Here is a 22,821-nt window from a genome sequence, read left to right as displayed (position 1 = left end):
CCATCATGTTTTCTAATTTAAAGATGTTGCTGCTAGTTTCAGTAGGTTGTGATGTAGTTTCTCACTTTTGTTTTGAACCATTTTCAACCATTTGCGCATAAGTTATGTCTGGTTGACTTGGTCTGGTGTGGATTGTTTATGTTGCGGTTGATGCCTTTTTTCTCTTAAGGCAGGATATAGTTTCTGCGGCAGTTGTTTGTGAACTACGCAACCCTTGTAGTTCGCTGGATGATTTCCGTTACAGTTAGCACATTTCACTTTTTCATCGCGAACTTTGCGAGTGCAATCTCCTGAATTGTGTTCACCTGCACCTTTTACGCATCTAAATGATTTGCCACAATAAGTTTTTGTGTACCCGTGCGCTTGAGACCTCGTGCATTGTGGTATAGTTCTTTTTGTGTGTGGTGGTTCGCATTTAATAATGTTGTTTTCTAATTTGTCATTTCATACACCGCCTTATTATTTTCATTAGGTTTTAAATCGACATAGAACATAGGCAGAGGTTTTTTTGTTGTGCGATGTATATTTTGAACATTTACGACCTCGTGGCCTTGTTCAGCTAGGGCTACCTTGATGGTGTTAAAGTCCGTCCCGTGATGTAATCTTTTTAACACGAATTTAAATGTTCTCTCGGATTTAGGCCTGAATGTATGGTACTGGGTCTTTCTTTCGTCGATTTCTTTTACTAGGACTTTAAAGTGCTCCGCTTCCAACAATTGAATTTTTATTGTTTCATAGCTCACTGTTTTAATTGTGTAGTTCGTAGTGATGGTTTTCAATAGGTCATGGATGTGTTTTATTACTCCTACCTTATAAACTGTTATTGGTGGTGGTTTGGGAACAACTTTTTCAGGGCTTGTTTGTATATTCTCTTCAATTTCTCCCGATAGGTCGCTAAAGCTGTTTTTTGTCTCTATTGGTTTCTGTACACAATAGTCACTAATCCTTGTTTGTTTTCTCGCAATTTCTTCTTCTGGGCTTCTCAATCGTTTTTTATTAATGACTGTAGTCCATTCTGATGGTGGAGTTTGAGTTATTGCTGATTGTTTTAATCTTATGTCAAAGTGCGCAGGTGATTTGGTTAAATCGCTGTGGTTTGCCATTTTTAGATTTTTAATATTTTATTTTATTTATTTCCAGAGGATAATAAATTAAAATAAATACATTGTTTATTTCACGCACTTCATTTTTCACTTACGTATTATTTCTTGCACTACTTTTTGACCTAAAATACAATAAATGAATTTCAAAAGGACTGTTGTAAAATAAGGGGAGATAATTTTAAAGCACTAATAAAAATGAGATGCAGTCTTTTTGTCTGGTCACGTAAACACGTATTCACTACACTTTAGGTTCGCTGAGAGACGGATAGCCGCATCTGTTATGCGTTTTTAAATCTCAATTAAATAACTGTAATAAAATACTGGGTTTTTTTAAAGAAAAGTATCTTTCTAGAGCTTGGAGCGTATTGAAAATACGTCTTCACTCCACGAAGGTTGGAACTGAACTGGAATTGAAAATAAAAAACAGTTTAATAATACGTCATAAATTTATTCTATTATAAACGTTAACATTTGAACTAAATATTGACACTAATATTGTTTATGAGCAAACAAGAGTATAGAGAATCTGACAAATTTGACATTTAAAATAATTCAATCTAATAATGTGGGAGTGTTTACACTATACTATTCTTAATACAATTACCTACAATAACCTTATATATGTAATCAGACTCAACAATAATAATATTACACATTTTTTAACTTGTGTTAACCGCAAGGGGGACTGATTCAAGAACGGCTTCACTTTAGAAAAATATCAAAGCAACAAATGCATATGACTTTTGATTCATCTACCTTAACCCTAATTGATGACGATTATTTACAGCAATATTTTTTATAATTAGTAACTTCGTACAAGCAAGTCTTTCTTTAATTAATTTCAAATAAAAAGGTAAATCAAGAAAAAAATCACAGGTTTTATCATGGGAAACATATTAATATAAAAAACTCCTGCTTTTAATTTGAAATCGATTTTCAAGTGTCACTATATTTTGGTGTATGCAATCTTATTAACATCAATTACTTAAAAATTGGACAACTATTTAGTAGTACAAAATAATTCTTGTTTTAGGATTTATGAAAAGTTTGTTAAAATGATTGCTTAGACAATGAACGCGGAGTATGTTAGGATATGTTTACCATTCAAAAACGTTTAATAGACAAAGTAAAATGAACAAATGAAAAATATAAATAATGTTCACTCATATGTATATGAAATTTAGTATACAATATTCGATAAATTGTTTAATATTGATAAGAATTCTATGAACGAACATGAATCTAATTATTTTACAATCGACAATATTTGAGCAATTTTTTGTTAAATTAAATCAATTATTTTTAATTAACAGTTCTAAAATTACGATAAAAGAATACTCAAAGAAAGTTGCAATATATTAAACCAATTATCGAGTTTTAAGATGGTACAACATAGAGCATAAATAAAAAGCATTTAATATTTTTTATGTTGATCATATTGTAAGTTTTTAGATGTTTGTATGGAATGCTATGTACTTAATACATAATTTGTGAAACTACTTCTTGTAGCTGCACACACAATATTAAATACTTTTTTATTTCTCATTTCTGTATAGATTTCATATAACATATTGAACATCCTTTTGATTTCCTTTTAAGGAAACTAACAGCCATAGGTTTAAAGACGATTTTGGCACAGATATAAAATGAAATTAAAACCAAGTATGTACTTTAATTTGTTCGAGGTAAAAAGGATTCAGAACCCATATAAATATCAGATGACCCATTTTCTGCACGGTATTTATGTTCTCCGAATAGGATTAGCGTGTAAACGTTAAAAAAGATTGTTAAGGGGTTAGTTTTATCTCGTCTTTCAGCCTTGAATAGCTCGTGGAATCACGAGGTCAAGTTGGCTTTTTTAGATTAACGATGTTTAATACTGCATTAGCGAGACAATGTTATATTACCCAGGTTAGGATAATGATGTGTGCATATTACACCATTTGCATTCTAATATAGAAAAAAATAAAACAAAAACTTAATTCTATACAATCTTAAAATTAGGAATAAAAAAAAACGAAAATGTATAAGATACTTTCAGTCTAGTAATTTTACTGTCTAACATCCTATTAAATATCGTTAAGAATCACAATTAAAAGTATGATTAATAATGACGTATCGACTTTCCTAACTTACTTAAATAACATGCATAACCTACGTCTTTTATTTTGTTGCAAATTAGGCAAAGTAATGTTTACTGATGATGATTATGATTGATCTGTATGAATTCTCTCCAGCGGTACAAGCTAGACGTCTACTAGTCATCCCTTCTCTTCGGCGGGCAGTACTATGGATACCGATTTTCTCGGTCCTTCTTTGTGAACTGGAACCGTCTCGAACTGAGACTCCACCAATTTTTGCTCGTCGGGAACATTAATCATATTTTGAGATCTAAAATAACAAAGAAAATTCATGAACGGTACTTGAAATTTGAACACAACGTTAAATTTAAACATTATAGAATATCTATGTTACAGATTAATTGAAAAGTCCCCGGCCTACCATAGTAAAACATTTTTTTTTGCAAAATTAGTTTTTTTTATTCAACATAATTCCCTTCAAGGGTGATACATGATTATAGCGACCCTCCAACTTTTCGATACCATTTTTGTAGTACGATTTGTCCTTTGCTTCAAATAGGCTTCAGTTTCGGCGATCGCCTCTTCATTCAACGAGAATTTCTTCCCAGCGAACATTCTTTTGAGATCTGAGAACAGGAAATAGTCGCTGGTAATTCGAAGCCCAATTCATGGACTTTTGCTATCGTTTTTACTGACTTGTGACACAGTGCATTGTCTTGGACAAGCAGCACTTTCTTTTTCTTCAAATGCGACCGTTTTTCGGCGATTTTGTGCTTCAAACGGTCCAATAACGCTATGTAATAGTGCTGATGGTCCTTCCTTTTTCAAGCTAGTCAATGAAAATTATTCCATGAGCATACCAAAATACAGACTCCATAACCTTGCCAACCTTGCTTTGGAGCGGGTTCATCGTGTGCAGTCCACTCCGATGACTGTCGATTGGATTTCAGGGTGAAATGATGGAGTCATGTTTCATCCATTGTCACATATCGACGCAAAAACTCGGGTATAATATGCTTGATCATCTTCAAACACTGCTCCGAATTATCAACTCGTAGTTGTTTTTGGTCAAAAGTGAGCTCGCGCGGCACCAACTTTGCACAGAGCTTTCTCATACCCAAATATTCGTGAATGATACGATGTACATGTTCAGTTGATATCTTTAGAGTGTCTGCTATTTCATTAAATTTCAATTTACGGTCATTCAAAATCATTTTGTGTATTTTTTCCCTTCAAAAGGCAATATTTTATTTTGTTTTTTATTTTATTTCGCAACACGCGAAATTCTTTTTTATCCATTTTTTTTCACAATAACAAAAGTTGCTTCACTCAAAATGCTACATTTCATAAAGTCATGATCCGACAGCCGTCAAATTTATACACGCATCTTTTGAGGGTTAGGGCTAATAAAAAAATTTCTAGTAGCGCCATCTATGTGCCAGGCCGGGGACTTTTCAATTGACCTGTTATATATTTGTTCTGAGGTACCAATGAAAACATAAAATTTGAAACATTTTGGATTCACTTATAATTTACCATCCAATTGTATCTTCCAATCCAATTTTATATCTGATAAATATTTACATCTCTATGAAATGTTTCCATTTTATTTTAAAAATATTAAATTGTCCTTAAATTACAATTAATTTAAAATTTAATACTTTAAATTATTACATGCTTGAGTAGACCATGAAATAATTTGAATCGATTCATACCAATGACTATCTAATTAACATCTAAAAAGTTTTACATTATTCTTGAAGATTAGTCACCTTAATTTAACGGTTATTCGATATTATATAAAGTTTGATTTAATAAAAAATAAGTTACAAAATTCAAATAACTAGATCTTATATTTGTTTCAAGCTGTTTTATTTATTAAAGAATATTTTTTCTTGTACTATAGCTATTTTTAATAAAACATCCAAGTAAAATAAAGTATTCCAAGTTACTGCTGCAATAACCTAAAATTAAAGCTGTAATAATACATCAACCTCAATTTGCAGACTTTTTTCCTGGCGGCTATATAAGTACAAATAAAAATTTTAATATTTCAAGAAAAGGGACATAATTAGAACCAACCGTTGCCGTATTTACTTTTCTCCTTGGGGAATAATTTATACCTCTTCAGAAACTCCCTTGTTCTTTAATTTTGCAGGAATATTTTAGTATTTAACATATATTGACTATTGAGGCTTTTTTACTGTAATTATTATATAGTCTATTCAAAATTTATTTGTATATGCGTCATCGAAATTTGTGACGTCAAAACGTCGCAATGTTGCCGCATCAACTCTGAGTTTTAGTTCAGTTTGGCTTTGGCATACAACAAAATTCTAATCTAAATAAAATAATCGACCAAAATGTTATCAAATATAATTTATTTTAACATTATAATATATCTACAAAATACAGTTCATTATACAGCCATAATAGTTATAGATATAACCTCTTTCACTATTGCTTTCAAGAATTTTGCATACGTCTGACAACTGGACGACTTTGACAGGTTCATTCGTTTACGTGATAGAACTAAGACAGTATTGTGTTTCTTTTTAACTAGAATAAAATGAGAAGAAAAATATCGTCTGATTCTAAAACGACTTTACAAATTGCGACAGGCAATACATAAAACATTTTGATGACGCATATAGAAATAAACTTTGAATAGACTATAGGTGGTTTTAGGGCTGCATATCTCTGACAGTGTCAAAGAAACCTCATATGAAATGTCATTTTAAAGGTAAATGTTTCAGGAAGCACTAAAAGAAATTGACCGTTAACAGATTTAAGTATTTGTGATGATGTTGACCCATGATGATGGTTATGATTAATATTGTATGATCAGAGAGAGAAAAAACCTAATACCAACACACCAGTTTGGGTTTATTAACAAGCATTCAACAATTGACCAAGTCCACAGAGTAACAGATGTTATTGAAAAAGCCTACGAAAATAAAAAAGTATGCTCAGCTATATTTTTAGATGTACCACAAGCCTTTGATAAGATTTGGCATGAAGGCCTTGTTCATAAACTACAGAAAATGCTACCAAAACAATACACCGAACTATTAAAATCGTATATTACAATCAGAATGTTTAGAGTCAAACAAGAAGAAGCTTATCCTACAATAAAAGAAGCTAAAGCAGGAGTACCACAAGGAAGTGTACTGGGACCAATGCTTTATCTACTGTATACTTGGATATACCATAAATTGAGAATATTATGATGGCTACATTTGCTGATGATACTGCGATTATAGCTGTCAGAGACAATAGTGAGGAAGCCTCATGAAAATTACAACAGGCAAGTGGCAATATAAGTAAATGGACACAAGCTTGGAAAATAAGAATTAATGAAAGTAAATCTGTGTATGTGCAGTTCACCTATAAACAGACCATACAAGCATCAATAACATTAAATAATAATATCATTACATATAGCAACAACGCTAAATATCTCAGGAATGAATCTTGTTGCAAAACTTCGCTGAAAGGAACATATAAAGAAGAAAAGAAAAGAACGGAAATTGAATAATAGGAAAATGTACTGGCTAATTGGAAGAAAATCACAATTATCAGTACATAATAAATTGTTATTATATAAGCAAAACTGGAACCTATATGGACATACGGAGTTCAATTATGGGGATGTTCTGCAAAGAGTAACATAAATAAAATACAAATGTTTCAGAGTAAAGTCCTGAGAAGTATTGTGGGCGTACCCAAATACTATAGGACTGATTATCTACATCGAGACTTTTAGATACCCATAGACATTCAAGAAATCAAGAGAATTGCAAGGGGACATGAAAAAAGACTCAATTCTCATGAGAATATTGAAGTATTGCAGCTTTTGGATACCACCAGAACAGGACACAGATTCAAAAGAATAAAATCATCTGATCTTGTGTAGTGTCCTCCTAGTTATGTACCTAAATTTAAATTATCATAAAGACAAATTGCAGTTTAGACGGAAACGACTAGTAACAATGTAATAATTAAATAATTTAAAAAAATGTTGTATAAAAAATTTGTTTAAAAAAGTTAAGGTAATTTGCTTTCAAATCCAGTTAAGGTTTATGCCGAATTGCATTTTAACGATAACAATACAAATTCGTATAATCTCTGTGTTTTTAATAAAAAAAGATTGACACAAAACACATTAGAACCAAAATAAAACAACTATACTGGTTAGTCGGAAGATACTTTCAACTTGATTTAAATTCAAATAGGTTGATCTATAAGACTATCATAAAGCCAATTTGGACCTATGGGGTGCAAATATGGGGTTGCACTAAAAATTCAAATCAACTAGTCATCCAACGCTGTCAAAACAAAATTCTTCGATTGATTACCAATACGTATAGCTACGTAACCAACGAAGAACTGCAGTTCTTCAGGTTCTTCAGTCTTCCAGGTCATCGTGCACGATGACCTGGAAATCAAATGGATTTGCGAAGTTATCCAAGATTTCGCCTTGAAACACGAAATAAGATTACTAAATCATACTAACGTGGAAGCAATACAACAAGATTGAAGCGAATCAAACCATACGCACTTATATAAAATGTATACCTTTAGTGTCAAATATAGCTCTAAGTTATTATAATTTTATAATTGAGGAATACATATTGATGTATTTTCTGGCACTCATCTTGCTTGTGAATTAATCCAAGTATATAGGAAAAGTAGTAATAAATTAATTGTAAATTAAGATTGTGCTAACCGTAAGATGTTATAAAAAAATCATTATGCTTTTTCCTAATTGCTTAACAGTAATACGTTGCTATGGCTTTTTGGTAGCAAAGCGGACAAGAAAGAAAGAACATATTTTATACGAACCTTTCGGAAGCGGTGGGTGGTGGAGTGGGTGTTCTTGACATGGGAAAACTGGCAACCTCCCGCCCCATTGTCAACGATCGAATCGATCCGAACGATTGTTCAACTGGGGATTGTTGAGCCACCGGCGCTGGGGCTAGAACGCCTCTGTAACAAAAGAATAAACCAATATAACCAATATTAATTTTTAAAATTTAGTAATTCTAATGGTCTAACATGGTTTATTAATTAATTTAATTATTTTTCAATGATTATATTCCTGAATTATTTAATATTCATTAAATTTAATGCTTTTTTAACGTCATCTATTCAGGAAATATAACAGGTCAATTGAAAAGTCCCCGGCCTGACCAAATGAATAAATGATGACTAAATCCATATGTTTTTAGTTGGCCTTAACCCCCAAAAGATGCGTGTATAAATTTAATAGTAGTCGGATTATTAGTTTGTGAATTACAGCATTTTGAGTGAAGCAAATTTTGTTATTGTGAAAAAAAATTGATAAAAAGGAATTTCGCGTGTTGATAAAATATTGCTTTATGAAGGAAAAAAAAACAGTTGAAGTAAAAACTTGGCTTGATGCCGAGTTTCCTGCTGCCCCAGGAAAATCAACCATCAAGGATTGGTATGCTAAGTTTAGACGTGGTGAAATGAGCGCCGAAGACGGTGAACAGAGTGGACGCCTAAAAGAGGTTGTTACCGACGGAAACATTAAAAAACCCACAAAATGATTTTGAACGACCGTAAATTGAAACTGAATGAAATAGCAGACATTCTTAAGATATCAACTGAAAGTGTACATTATATAATTCACGAATATTTGGGTATGAGAAAGCTCTGTGCAAGGTGGGTGCCGCGCGAGCTCACTTTTGACCAAAAACAAAGACGAGTTGATGATTCGGAGCAGTGTTTGAAGTTGATCAAGCGTAATTAATCCTGTACATTTACTGAAATTTTCGTCAAATGAAGAGGTGATCGACAAAACTGAGGCCTATTTTGAAGCAAAGGATAAATCGTACTACAAAAATGGTATCGAAAAGTTGGAAGGTCGCTATAATCAGTGTATCACCCTTGAAGGAAATTATGTTGAATAAAAAAAATGAATTTTGCCAAAAAAAATGTGTTTTACTATGGTAGGCCGGGATCTTTTCAATTAAGATGTTATAGCTCTTAGATGCTTTACTGATTATATTTCAATAATTAATAAATGACAGGATGTATTTATTGAAATATAGGTTTGTGATATCAAACATTTTAATTAATGTATTTTCGAAGTTTAGCGCAGAAACATAATTTTTTATAACTGGAAATGTATATTATTATATGCAGTATAAATTGCCTTTGATCTATATAATTAACATATTAAACATAGCTTATAATTGGAGCGTTTCCAATTTCAACAATAATGTTCTATATTAATGGCTGTGGTGACTTAAATTTACACTTTAATTATTCGAAAATAATTGCATTTTTAAATAATTTTCATCACAGAATGGTTTCGGTTCTATAAATTGTTCTTCTGGGCTGCTTCACGTACACGACTGAAACATATAAATCTATCATGCCTCTTGGTCTGTTTTGGCGACCTATTTTTTTCCATAGTGGTTTTTCTTCACATCATTTCTTTTTATCATGCAACCAACTTATTTATACTTTTATCTGGAAAAGTGCCAGAAACAACAAGGGTATTTAGGTAGACAAACTAATTTCAGTTCTGAAACTAATTTACGAAAATCTGTATAGTATATAGGTTATAATAAAAAGGGCTGATGGGGGCTGATGAAGACTGAAAAAGGATTATGATAAATTTAGAAATACATATTGACGTATTTATCTCACACTTGTCTTGTTTGTGAATTAATCCAAGAACAAATGAAATATAATAATAAATAAATTTATAGCCGGTTTGGTGGTAAAGGCAATGGGACGGTCCTCCTACTGTTGCGATAGCCGCGGGTTCGAATCCTGCTGGGGCATGGTCGTAAATTTATGTTTGTAATTGTTTAAAATTTCTGAATGTTCTAGGCAAGAGTGTAAAATCCGTCAAGGAAAATGATCCCAGACACGTCAGTAACCAGGCTGGGTAAGACCGGATGTCTTCTGGGATGATTTCTAAAGTTGGTCACTCGCCAGTCGGTAGGCTTAATGCTGAGGACCGTGGTTCGGAGCCCACGTTAAATTTTAGGCCCAGTCCAGATAAACCCACAGTTGGTAAAAGGAGACTTTAAAATATATTTATATATATATATTTAATATATATATATATATATATATATATATATATATATATATATATATATATATTATAGTTATTAGGGTTATAATAAGTATATCTAATAAAGATGATATCAAAAAAAAGATTTGCAGCCGTTGTACTTCTAATTGCTGTCATACCTAATTTCTTCAATAGGCCCTTTCATTTATAAAATATTAGTTTTCAAGCATTAGTTAGACTATTACAGTTCCAGATCACAGTATTTCTGATTTGCTAGAATCAACCCTAGAAGTTCGAAAGAAAGTAATAAGTTCAAATACTAAAGGATATTAACTCTTAAGCATCTCATTACGTTATATTTTAACTGAAGATCTAGGTTTCAGAAAGTTGGGTGCCTAATGTGTAACATTCTCCAACAATCTATAGACATAGAGAAATAGAGATTTCACTTAATAGGCAATTTTGGAGAAATGTTTCGCGACGTCCAACATGTAGATGTCGCTACTTTTAACTTATTACTTGCTTTAATCGCTACGTTATAAGTCGCGACGGAATCTGATTGGCTCACTTCGTTTCTATGGTACGTTTGTTATTTATTTATTTTGAGCGCCATTTTCAGTATGCTGTCATAAGGAATAGTGCGTTTAGAGATGAAATTATTAGTCCATTAGTATATATAAGTTGGTAGCACAAAAAGTAAAGTGATTTATTGATCTAGGAAGTGTTGTGTATCCGGATGCACAGATAGTAAAGATATGCAGAATCGTTTTCGTTCGAAGAAGTATTTGGATGTCATTAAACAATGGTTGATAATATTGGAAATCCAAAAACCGAATGAATTAAGTATCAAATAAATTTATGATCGTTATATCATGTTTTGTTGTTGTAAGTTGGGGTAAGTTTATTCATATATATTCAAACATCAAATATTGATTTTTTTAATTTTAGAAATTAATCCCCTTCCGAAAGAAGCTACGCAAACGGGTATACACTTTTCTTCTTGGATCAATAGTTGCAGCTCCAATAAAATAAATAGTAGCTCCTGAATGCAAATCTACTAAGAGTAGGTCAACCGATATTCAATACACCAGGAATATTGCTGTAAAATGTTGTTATTGCTCAAGTAAGAACAAATTTGTTAAAGTGACATCAATTTAATAACTATAAATATATTGGCTTAAGGCTAATTAACCAAGATAGTTTTTTTTGGATCCAGCTAATGGATTCAGGAACACATATCCTCGGCTAGTATGTTTTAGAAGTCATTTGATCGTTTAAGATAACTTAGCTTTTTTCATCTCATTGACCTTTAGGAAATTGTGAAGAGGAGGAACATGGGGGCTCTTTAAATAATTAAAATAGCGGGGGATGACCCTATAACTTCAATTCCAGATGTTCCTATATGAATAGGCGAGCCAAGGCAATATCTTATGCCCCAGAATATTGTTTTATTATACTATGAGTAGGGCTATTTTAATATCTTCTTTTAAATAATTTTAAATTTTTAAACTCTTATTTTATCCCCTGATAACATAACATATTTTTGTGAAATATCTTTAAAAAATGTAAATTCAAAAACTGTTATTTTAATTGTACACTACAAAATGATTTTCCATATAGAATATTACAAATAATGAGGTGTGCTATATACTTTTGATAAAACCCATAATAGATTAAATTGATGGCACTAAAAAAATATGAAAATGAAAAAAGACGAAAGAGATAATTTTGATTTGTAATGGACCAATGTTTTTTGCTTATATCTTGTATAATACTTATGTATTATAGATATATTTATTTTTATATTATATTTATGTTTTATAGATAAATTTACATTATATATTTATTGTTATCAATTATATTTATATTTATTTACTTTTACATATTATAAATATATAATTAATATTATTAATATAATTATTAATATTTAATTGAATTTTATTTAATAAATTTATTTCAGAAAAAATTTACAAATGTCTTCACAGTAAAATATTTTTCTTACAGGTGCCTATAATGGAGATTTAAATTAACCAATCAAATTACTTGAATGGCCAATTATGCGACCTCTGGATGTTGGGCAAAGCAAAATTTTGCGCCAGAGTCCCCTATTGAATTGCATTTCTATTACTCTATGTTGCATACTTACGCCTAGCGACATCTGTTAGAAAAATCGATAATGACTTTCCGGTACATTTGGTATATTTGATGTTCCCATCATTTCAAATTGTGTTTTTGTTATTCCAACGATCGAGAAACTTAATAAATATCATTCTTTCAAGTAAATATACTTGCAAAGTAACGCGAAGATCACATGCCGTTTTTTCCAAATGGAAATTCCAATTACCCTCATTAGTTTGTCGCCGAGGGAAAAAACATTCCGTAAATAAACTCGGACCGTATTTTATATCCTCCCTCTGATTACTTTGAAGCTTCGTTATAGAACGAGCTTTTTTTCGCTGGTCTGGTCCTCTTTCCACGGCCCTCGGTCCAATTTAACTTTGTACTTTGTCTGTTCGCCGAAAAAGAGCAAATCTTTTCGAGGGTTTTTTTATGCCGTACCCGCCAGCTTCGGAGCGAATTTAGGGGACGAGGGCGACGAAATGAAGGCCTTGAACGTCGACATGAATTCGCGCTTAACTAGCACACATTTCCGAAATATCGATCGGATTCGTTATTTAGTGTTCCAGCTCGTCGGTCGTTGAATAATTCACGAGTATTCGTGAAATATTTACATGATCAATTAGACGAACATAATTATTTCAGCAATTTAACCTTGTAGTGGATATATCGATAATAGATAAAGCTCTGTTACACAGTTACAGGTTACAAAAGTGGTTTATATCGGATGGAGTATTAACATCAATTTTTTAAAAATCTATTGAATATTAAAACTTGTCTCCTGGATCAATCATTAATTTACTGCTAACAATTATTATTAACCGACTTCAAAAAAGGAGGAGGTTCTATGTTCGGCTGTATATACGAGGGTGGTACAAATATGGTGGAGACAAACGCTGTAGATGGCTTTTTTTCGTTTACTAAAATGACCAGCTAGAACCAAATGGTCTTCGGCTGATGTCGCTTCAGGTTCGGGATATGATTGTTTTGCGGGCGATAAAGACCCTGGGTTACGACTGGGACTGTCGTAGTTTGTTTACAACCGGGGTTTGTGGACGGGTAGCGATTTTATTAGGGTGTTATCGTGTTCTAAGGTTCCTATGGAGAACCTCACACTGAGCATGTTTATGATATTTTTCACAAACGGGATGCCTGATTCGAGGTGTGTATTGACGTTCCTCATAAACCATGGGACTTTGAGTAACGCACGAACTTTTTTGAATTGAAACACTTGGAGCAGTTCAAGTTGTCTCTCATGTGTCATACTTGTACCACACCTGTGCTCCATTGAGGCAGATTGGACGGACTAGCATTTTATACAGAGTCGCTTTCTGTGGGATTGGGAGTTTTTCTGCAGAGTAGAGGAAATAATAGGCTGTACACGCCATTTCCTTTGAAAATGGTGTGCTGGATTTGGGCAGACCATTGGAATCTGCGGTCGAACTGGAGACCGAGGTATGAGACTTTCTGGAGCCAAGGGCTAGGCACTTTATCGATTTGGAGGCAATAGTCGCGAAACTCCTTCTTGCGGTGGAACAAAATAGCCTGGGTTTTGCTCGGGTCAATCTGAAGCCGCCAGAATTTGTACTGTGCTATCGCTTGATTCAGTTGTACTTGGAGTCTATTGCATATTGCGTCGGGACAGTATCCGGTTGTGAAGAAAGTGGTATCATCTACATAGAATGCTGGGTGGGAAAGTTTATAGAGCGGGAAATCAGCCATATAAAGATTGAATAGGGCTGAGGCTAATGGAGCACCTTGCGGGACTCTTGCGGAGATTTGTTTAAGAGAGGAGACTGCGTCACCGATCCTCACCTGGAAGGATCTACCACCCAAGTATGAATCTATCAGGGATATTAAGTCATTCGGTAGACCTAGTTGTTTAGCTTTAAATATTAGACATGGTGCCATATTTGGTCGAAAACTTTGGAGACATTTAAGAATATGGCTCCTATTTTTCGACCTTTTATCATTGCCTGGTACGGCAGCTTGATGAAAGCATGAATGGTTTGCACGGAAACCGAATTGTTCGTTCAGGATTATGTGATGTGCGTCTGTGAAATCGTTTAAGATGTTTGATATCGTTTTTTCGGCAAGTTTAGAGCTGTTTAGAGCTATGGCGCGCATATATTGCGTTTTGAAGGTCGTGGCTTGAGTATGTGATAGCTGGGTCCTTTACGAACAGTATGGCATAGTTTTCGTCGATAGCGCATGTTTCACGCTCGTGCTACGACCATGAGTGAACGTCAAGTGCCGACCGCCGTAGCTCAGCGTATTGTCATTCGTTTTTTAATGTAGGTGGGCGTTAAAATGACAGTAACTTTTCACCACCTTCAATATCGCAAAACAATAGCATGATGGGTTCTTAAACTGTTGAACTTCAAGCAAAAATTTACGCGATTGAAAGTTTGTCGCCGCTTCCTGATGCTATACGAGGTAAAGGGGGACAGTTTTTAGCGCGAATCTTCACTACAGACGAGACATGAGTACACTACTAAATAAGTACACACCAGAAAGCAAGATGTCGTCTAAAGAGTGGAGAAAGAAGGAGGAAGGGGCGCCAGTCAAAGCGAAGACAACCAGGTGCGCGGGTAAGGTTCTATGTACGGTGTTCTGGGACCGCCAGGGCCTGCTGTACTTCGATTTCCTGCGCACCCAACGTACCATTAATGCTGTATACTACTCTAACCTTCTGAAAACACACGTGAAACCCGCTTATCGCTCGAAACGGAGGAGTATTCCAGCACGAAGTGCGATTCTCCTCCAGGATAACGCGCGCCCTCATACCGCGCGTCTCACGTTCGATACAATATCGGAATTAGGGTGAGAGGTACTGGAACACCCCTCTTCAGTTCGGATTTATCAGCCTGCGACTACCACATGTTTGGACCACTGAAAGAAGCTCTCGGAGGTCAAAGATTTAACACGGACGACGAGGTAGAGGAGTTTCTGCGCACATGACTGTCCGAGTTGCCCAAGGAATTCTTCGATACCGTCACCAAAAAACTTCCGGAAAGATGGAGAAAATGCGCAACTAGTGAGGGGAAATACCTAGAAAAACTGTATATTTTTGTATATTTTTACCTTATATATTTTTATGTATGTTCGTCGATTTCTCCGTCAATTATGGACCGTTTTTTTCGCAATTCTTTTTTTATTCGAAAGAGTGCACTTCCAAGGTGGTCCCATTGGAACCAAGTTAGAATCATGTGGGGGGAAGGGGGAGAAATCGAGGGAAAACCTCACATTTCAAAGACACGTACAATATTTTCACATATTTTTTTATCTAAAATAATCTTATATTGTGAACTGATGTGACGAAATACCGGAAGTAGTTCAGTGCAAAAGTCATTCAGTTTGCTTTCGATTTCCAATAATGTACCAACTTTTTTTTCTAGTTTGGCTGATATATTTGTCAAATCATCTAGACTAGGTAGCGTACTCCAGAGCCTGAAACATTCCTTATTTTCAATCATTATTTTCTTTTCCTATTTTTCCTCATACGGTCTATACTTTTGCTATCCATTGGAATACTTAACAAAATAACTGTGTAATTTATTGAGTAAATATCTAACACTAAAAAGATAAAATAAAATATTTTTAGCAAAAAAATTGAACCGACTTCAAAAAATAAATAAGAAACTCAGTAACAAGTAAAAAATAATCAAGCTTAGATTTTTAACACAAAACAAACATTTTAAAATAAAATATGTACATAATAATCGTTATAGTAACTAAATAAAAATCAATTTGAGGTCTTTGAGTGCCGTGTAGAGCAATATTTAGAATATTTTACACAGATCGCTTGCTGAAGTGATTTTTAACATTTCATGTAAATAACAATTCTGATAACAAATACTTATTGTCTATTTGGCAGAATGTTGAACCACGATGGGTAGAGGTGTCGGTCACCGAGAAAAAAAAAGATATTTCGATATATCGTTTTATATATTTTTTTCTAAAATATCGATATATCAATATTTTTCGGCATCCCCACTAAGGAGATAAAAAAAGGATAATTTTAAATAAAATAACTCATTTTCCGTACGTTTATATGTACATTTATAACAAATAATAAAGAGCTAAATTAGATATTATCTGTTTGTTGATCATTGAACAAGAGTGTTTCCACAAATAACACTTAAATTTGATGTGTCATATCGTCAACATAAAAAAACAACGCAAAAACCTCACCAATTATATTAAATTAACCACTATTCGCTTCAATAGTTGTAATTGTAGTGATTGTCGTTTCCTTATTTTTAGGAAAAACATTTTTATGTTCAGAGTACAGTATAATTTATTCATTAATTGCCGAATATAAATTAAAATGCTGATTAAAAAGGTTTTTATTTCGGCGTCTATGAAGGAAAAAGTAATATTCAATTCAATGTTTGGTTAACTTTTGTTATATAAGAACTATGAATTATTCTTTTTAAAAGTAATTCAAGGCTTTTTTTTAATTGAGTAAATTATAATTTATTAAAATCCATTGTTATTCATTTATTTTCTCAACTATTTGAGGGCGTTGACAATCCATATTTTAAAACCGATACTTCCTTTGAGGACATCAAAATTACATCATCACTTCGATCTGAGCAACTGAGGAAAAAAACCAGTGTCATATCAACTTTCCATACTGACAGTGGCTTGGCTTTATTTCATAGGTTAAACATTTATTTGTCACCACAATATAGATCTTTGCTGTTTTGAAAATGTGAAATTTTATCTCTGAGAAAGTATATTTGCAATTGTAGAATTAGGTTTCGATGCTTTAAGTATGCTTATTTTGACAGATTGAAGATTGGAGCAATTGGAGTTATTACTGAACGAATATTTAAGTCAAACAAAAGAAGCACTTGCAGAATTATTAAATAAAATTTTAAATAAAATGTAAATTTGTAAAAGGTCGTACGTGTAGCCTGACACATCAGCAACATTTTTTTAAACTTTCGTTTTACTTTCGACTGTATACACTTAATGGTCATCACTTTGGGCAGCTGTGAAAGTTGAACATGTTCCCCTGAGAAATATTTAACTTCTTGAAGCATCTTACCATGGTTTCATTAGCACAGTAGGAAATTACCAAATCATTTGTAAAATATATTTGAGATCAGAGTCGACATTAGCTAAGGAGATGTCTCTTCACTGGTTTTCAATATAGGAGTGGGTGCAATTGTGCGAAATTTTTTAAAAATAATCAGACCGTTAAGTGTAACGCTCAATCTCCTTAACTGATGTGATATTCGCTTGTATTCTTATTGTATTGATGTTGAGGATTCTTCATTATATATTATCACATTGCAGAACCACATGGAGAATTAATACTGAAAACACAAACAACACACAAAGTATTAACAACTGACATGTTAGCTCGATGGAACTAGTCATATAATAAACAGTAATACAGACAAACAGTACTGAGATGAAGAAGGAAGAAGACAGACGAAGGAGCTTTTGATTCTCCAAGACGGTGAGCGTGGAAGAGACGAAATATCTGTTTCGAACGCTTATCTTACTGGTCCTTAGACGGCTTCGAGACTTAGACATCGTTATAGTGCCTGACATCTATAAACTTGAAGTCTTTCAATGGCGATCCTTAATTTTCCCTTTTCGATCGTGTTAGAAATGAAGTTATTCGCTTACTTACTATTATCAGTTCAGTGTATTGTCAAGGTGAACGAATTCCTTAGAGATGTAGATAGATTGTAGATGAATCTGAAAGTAATCTGAAGAAACTAACATTGTCCAAGGTTAGGATGGTTGAGGCCGATCGTCAACAGTGGTGAGATTTGGTGAAGAATATTTCTACGGAATGTAGATATCCTTCCCGAACACCCTCTATGGATTAATGACGATAAACTAATGTATGAAGTAAAAAGTGTATTCACACATGTTCATATATGCAGTTCATATTAATAGATTTTGACGATTTGGCTTGACTACTTCTGCAAAATGACTGTCTAAACAGTATTTTTTTACATAAGGACCACATTTCTTTCAATATCCTTTCAAAGCTCATTACATGCAATTGACAGTAATTTCTTCAAACTTTTAAATCATTGAAACTGTTTAAAAAATAAAATAACATCAAATAGCCTATTCAAAATAACAGTGAACTCATGTCATCAAGATGTTTAATGTATTGCCTGTCGTAATTTGTAGATTCGTTTTAGAATCAGACAATATTTTCCTTTTCCTTTTATTCTAGTTAAAAAGAGACAGAATGCTGTATGATACGTACGAACATATAACCGAATCAATAAAAGTCGTCTGGTTGTTAAACGTCTGCAAAATTGTTCAAAATATTAGTTATAATAACTACATGTCATAAACAAGCTTAATATTACTCTGATTGAAAATCCTGAAACCAGGCAGAACAGATTGCGTTTCTAATCAGTTACCTTGAACAGAAACGAGATAATAGAGGTTCCCTCTTGTCAGTTAAATTCGTTAAAGAAGTAAGTATTTTTACTGTTAATACTAAGTTGCTAAAGATTTTATTGAGAATATTTTTAGTGTGTTATAGTTGCACTGAATATTAGTACGGTCATGGCCACTAAATTATTTAAAAAAATAAAAAGATAATCTTGGATTCACCGAAAAAAAAACGCCCATCAAAGATCAAATATATGAAATATTTAATAACAGTGAGTAGTTCTTTCAATATAAATAGACTTTAACACAATTATTTCAGAGGAAACTGCTAGCCTGGAAAATATCCATAGAAAACTTAGGTCACTCATGGCAAGATGATAATAAAGATAGTGTTAAGACAACAAAGGTTGATGGAAAAAGGTAAACGTTGGAATAACAATTGGTTAGGTTTTATTAGTCATAATATTTATTAATAATTCATTGCAGATATATTATTCTTCATGCTGGAAACAGAAATAGTTAGTAACACCTTCGATTTGGATGAAAACAAATGTTAGATAGATTATTCACTTGAATGAAACTTTCTGAATATGGGATTATGGTTCAATGTTGGCAATTTCCAAAACAGAGTGATGAGAGTGGAAACAACATGAACAAATAACTAATATACGATAACTGTAGGAAATTTTATTGTAGAGTGTGAGAGATTTATGTGAATAGATATGCATGTAATTGTTCAGAATATACACGAGCATTTGCTTAAAATATGTGAGAGAAAGGATACTAACTGTTTTGCAGATATGACAAATGCATTAGGAAGAATGCAGTGATAAAATCTAGTTTAATCAAGAATTATGCATACAGGTAGTAACTGAAAAAAAAGGAGAAATACAGTGATATCAAAATGACTTTACAAGGAAATACTGTACTGAAGGAAATAAGAACTAAACGTAAAAGGTAAATATGATCTCTAATGAAAGTAAAATATATTACTTGTGTATACATAAATGTTAATTAGGTGGATTAGGCCTCCATGGGATACCACTACATAAAAAAACGCGCCTGGAACTCTTAATTTATAGGTGGTGTGGAAAACCTGAAAACTATTATTATAACTGTATAAATAATTGTAGTTTTAAGTCGTTGGATAATATATGTAGATGTACGACTAATGTTAATATAATTTATATTTGATAACAGTATTTTTGTTTAATTATTTTATTTGAGACTAATAAAACTCAGAATTGATGTAGCAACACTGCTACGTTTTGACGTCATCAGATGACGCGAGTTCACTGTTTCATTGAACGGACTATATATTTTTGAATTTAATTAGTTATTACTGAAGTTATCCTAACGACTGTGATATTTACCCTGCTGTGGTCGAATTAACTAAGAATGGTAGTGGCGTCGGGCACTGGCTGTGTGGCGAGCTAGCAACTGAACTCCTTGTGCTTGATACTTGGCTATGAGGACATTGTGGAGGACCCACAGCTATCGACCCGGGTCCTCGTTTTCGGGGCCAACATAAAGTACATTTTCCATTCCTTTGAATAACTTCTGAAAATTGAAAAAGATCCGTCAGTATATTTACAACGGCAATAGACACGATATCAGTTAATTTGACGTCAGAAAACGTCACGAAATAACGGAAATAATTGTGTGGCTATTTCGGTATCTAATTACACGAAACTATTTTCGAAACGAAAATAATAATAGGGTGGATCGAAGATAATGACGGTATTTCAGGAAGGTTTCTACTACTTTCCTGGTTTATTAAATAATTACAACTTTTATTTACTACAAATTAGTTTTATTTTATTAATTCCGAACTAAATGCCAAATTTTACTCATCAAATAGCATTGTATTTTATATCTAGCTGTTGTTCTATATTACTCTATTGTTTCTTAGTTATTTTTAACCGACTTCGAAAAAGCAGGAGGTTCTATGTTCGGCTGTATATATATTTTTTAATGTATGTTCGCCGATTTCTCCGTCTATTGAGGACTTATTTTCAAAATTCTTTTTTTATTCGAAAGAGTGCACTTCCGAGGTGGTTCTATTGAAACCAAATCAACATCTGTTGGGGGGAAGGGGGTGAAATTGAGGGAAACGCTCAAATTTCAATGATGAGCTGACGTAATGAAAAATCAGCTAAATCAGCGTTTAAGCATTAACTATAGCATATAAGAAAATATTGTACACGTCTACTTCTAGAGTGTAATTGTTAAAGCTTTTAGCACCGAACAGGCGTCGCGGGTTCGATTCCCCGCGGGTACAATAACTTTTTGTTGTTGTTTAGTTAGAACATTTATCAAATCGCCTAGGCTAGGTAGTCGACCCCGGGGCCTGAGGCGCTTCTTATTTTCAATCATTCTTTCTTTATTCCTACTTTTCCTTATACATACTGCACATTTACTTAGTCTACCCGCTGTAATTTTATATAAAATAACTGCGTAAATTATTCCTTATTTATTTTTTGAAGCCGGTTCAAGTTTTTTTGTTAAAAATATTTTTAATTTACAATGTTGGTTTTATTTTTTTGTTAATTAAAGAACTTTTAATCACTAAGCTAAGGAATATGCAATAACAGTTGGATATGCAAACATCTTTGGACTCAAGTTAACATAAATTTAAGTAATCGTTAATAAAACATAAATGTAACTTTTTTATTATTTAATTATTACTTTGTTCTTAGTCGTTTCCGACTAACCTACAATTTGTCTTTATGGTAACTTAAATCTAGGTATATAACTGGGAGGAGCCATCGACCCTATCTCAGTCTCTGGTGAAATAATGTTTATACATATCACTGTTGTATTTTTCATTAAATGCACCTCACTACACAACACTACACAAGATCAGATGGTTTGATTCTTTTGAGTCTGTGGTCTGCTCTGGTGGTATCTAAAAGTTGCAATACTTGAATATTCTCATGAGAATGGATTCTTTCCTCATGTCCCGTTTACCAATTCTCTTGATTTCTTGACTGACTGTGGATATCGGAAGGTCTCGATGTAGATAGTCAGTCCTGTAGTATTATGGAGGATCAATTAATTAAGAAATTAATTAAGAATCCTCAATTAATTGACAAAACTGACTGTTCTGTTTATTGACGTGGTCACTGAGAAGAAAGTTTCATCACTCATTATCAATTTAGATGAAAAACCTTCAGTTTCACCAGACGGTCTTAAGATTGCATTACTGTACCCAACTCGTTGGGTCTCTATAAAATACTGCAGTTTTAAAATTCGCCTTAAACTGCGTGCAGAAATGTGTAACTGAGAACCACGTCTCCGAATTGATGTTTGTGGAGACTCTGCAACATTATCCGGCACCAGAGTCACATTTTCAGCGTTACGAGACGTCTATTGTTTTTCAGAACCAGGCACGTCTATTGTCATACCGTACTGTCGAAAATTCTCATGTAAACGATAAATTGTGGTTTTGTGAGGCACTGGACGATTAGGATATTTTTGACGTAATAGCCGCTTTGTGGCAATAATGAAACAATTATTTTCAATAAATATTGTCACTATTTCTGCTCGTTCTTGTGGCGCATATGATAGCGGGACTTTTGCCCCATCTATTATTATTTGATTTATTAATTTTTAATTTTGAAGAAAATCATGCTCAATGTTAACCAATGAAGGACTTGGTTAGAACGAATTTTTTGAACATATTATATATACAGAGAGGTAAGATGTAATTGAATTTCTTCATCTAGTTAAATCTGCTTTCCTTCGGTAAGAAACTAGATACACTGATGAATAATTAGGACGATTGTAACAATTATCTGTTAAAAAACGTGAAATAAATGTTGGCAGTATAGTATATTAAGCATCTGCACTTTTAATTAACATGAATTTTCTCTCGGGAAATATAGACAATGAGCAGTAATCAAGTTAATGAACCAATTACCGTAACTACTCGTAAATAAATTAAAATGTCCTGTTCGTCATTATCTGCTGACCAGCGCAGATGGAACGATGAAAATTATATAAATGACAAAAAATCAGAAAATGTAAGTCATATTTTTCTAGTACTTTCAATATATGTCGGGAACAAACCCCAGCTAAATCC

The 22,821-nt window shown here is 33.1% G+C and overlaps 1 protein-coding gene across 5 annotated transcripts in view; it reads right to left on the bottom strand.

Annotated features, from left to right (window-relative positions):
• Nucleotides 1-1,530: 1,530 nt before the first annotated feature.
• Nucleotides 1,531-22,821, bottom strand: part of LOC143191164 (uncharacterized) — a 131,258-nt gene continuing 109,967 nt past the window's right edge. For all 5 annotated transcript variants that reach the window (XM_076395996.1, XM_076395984.1, XM_076396005.1 and 2 more), the window contains exons 4-6: nt 20,111-20,297; nt 8,030-8,173; nt 1,531-3,494 (exon numbers count right to left, since the gene is read on the bottom strand). In XM_076395996.1, coding sequence (XP_076252111.1) covers nt 3,365-3,494; nt 8,030-8,173; nt 20,111-20,297 — 461 coding nt within the window. In that variant the 3' untranslated portion in view covers nt 1,531-3,364. The remainder of the gene's footprint in view (nt 3,495-8,029; nt 8,174-20,110; nt 20,298-22,821) is intronic.

The sequence above is a fragment of the Rhynchophorus ferrugineus genome, unplaced genomic scaffold (genome assembly GCF_030347505.1).
Source record: "Rhynchophorus ferrugineus isolate W39M unplaced genomic scaffold, kcgeb_rfMv2 rfM1, whole genome shotgun sequence".
Taxonomy (NCBI): domain Eukaryota; kingdom Metazoa; phylum Arthropoda; class Insecta; order Coleoptera; family Curculionidae; genus Rhynchophorus; species Rhynchophorus ferrugineus.
This window is presented reverse-complemented; position numbering and strand designations above follow the sequence as displayed.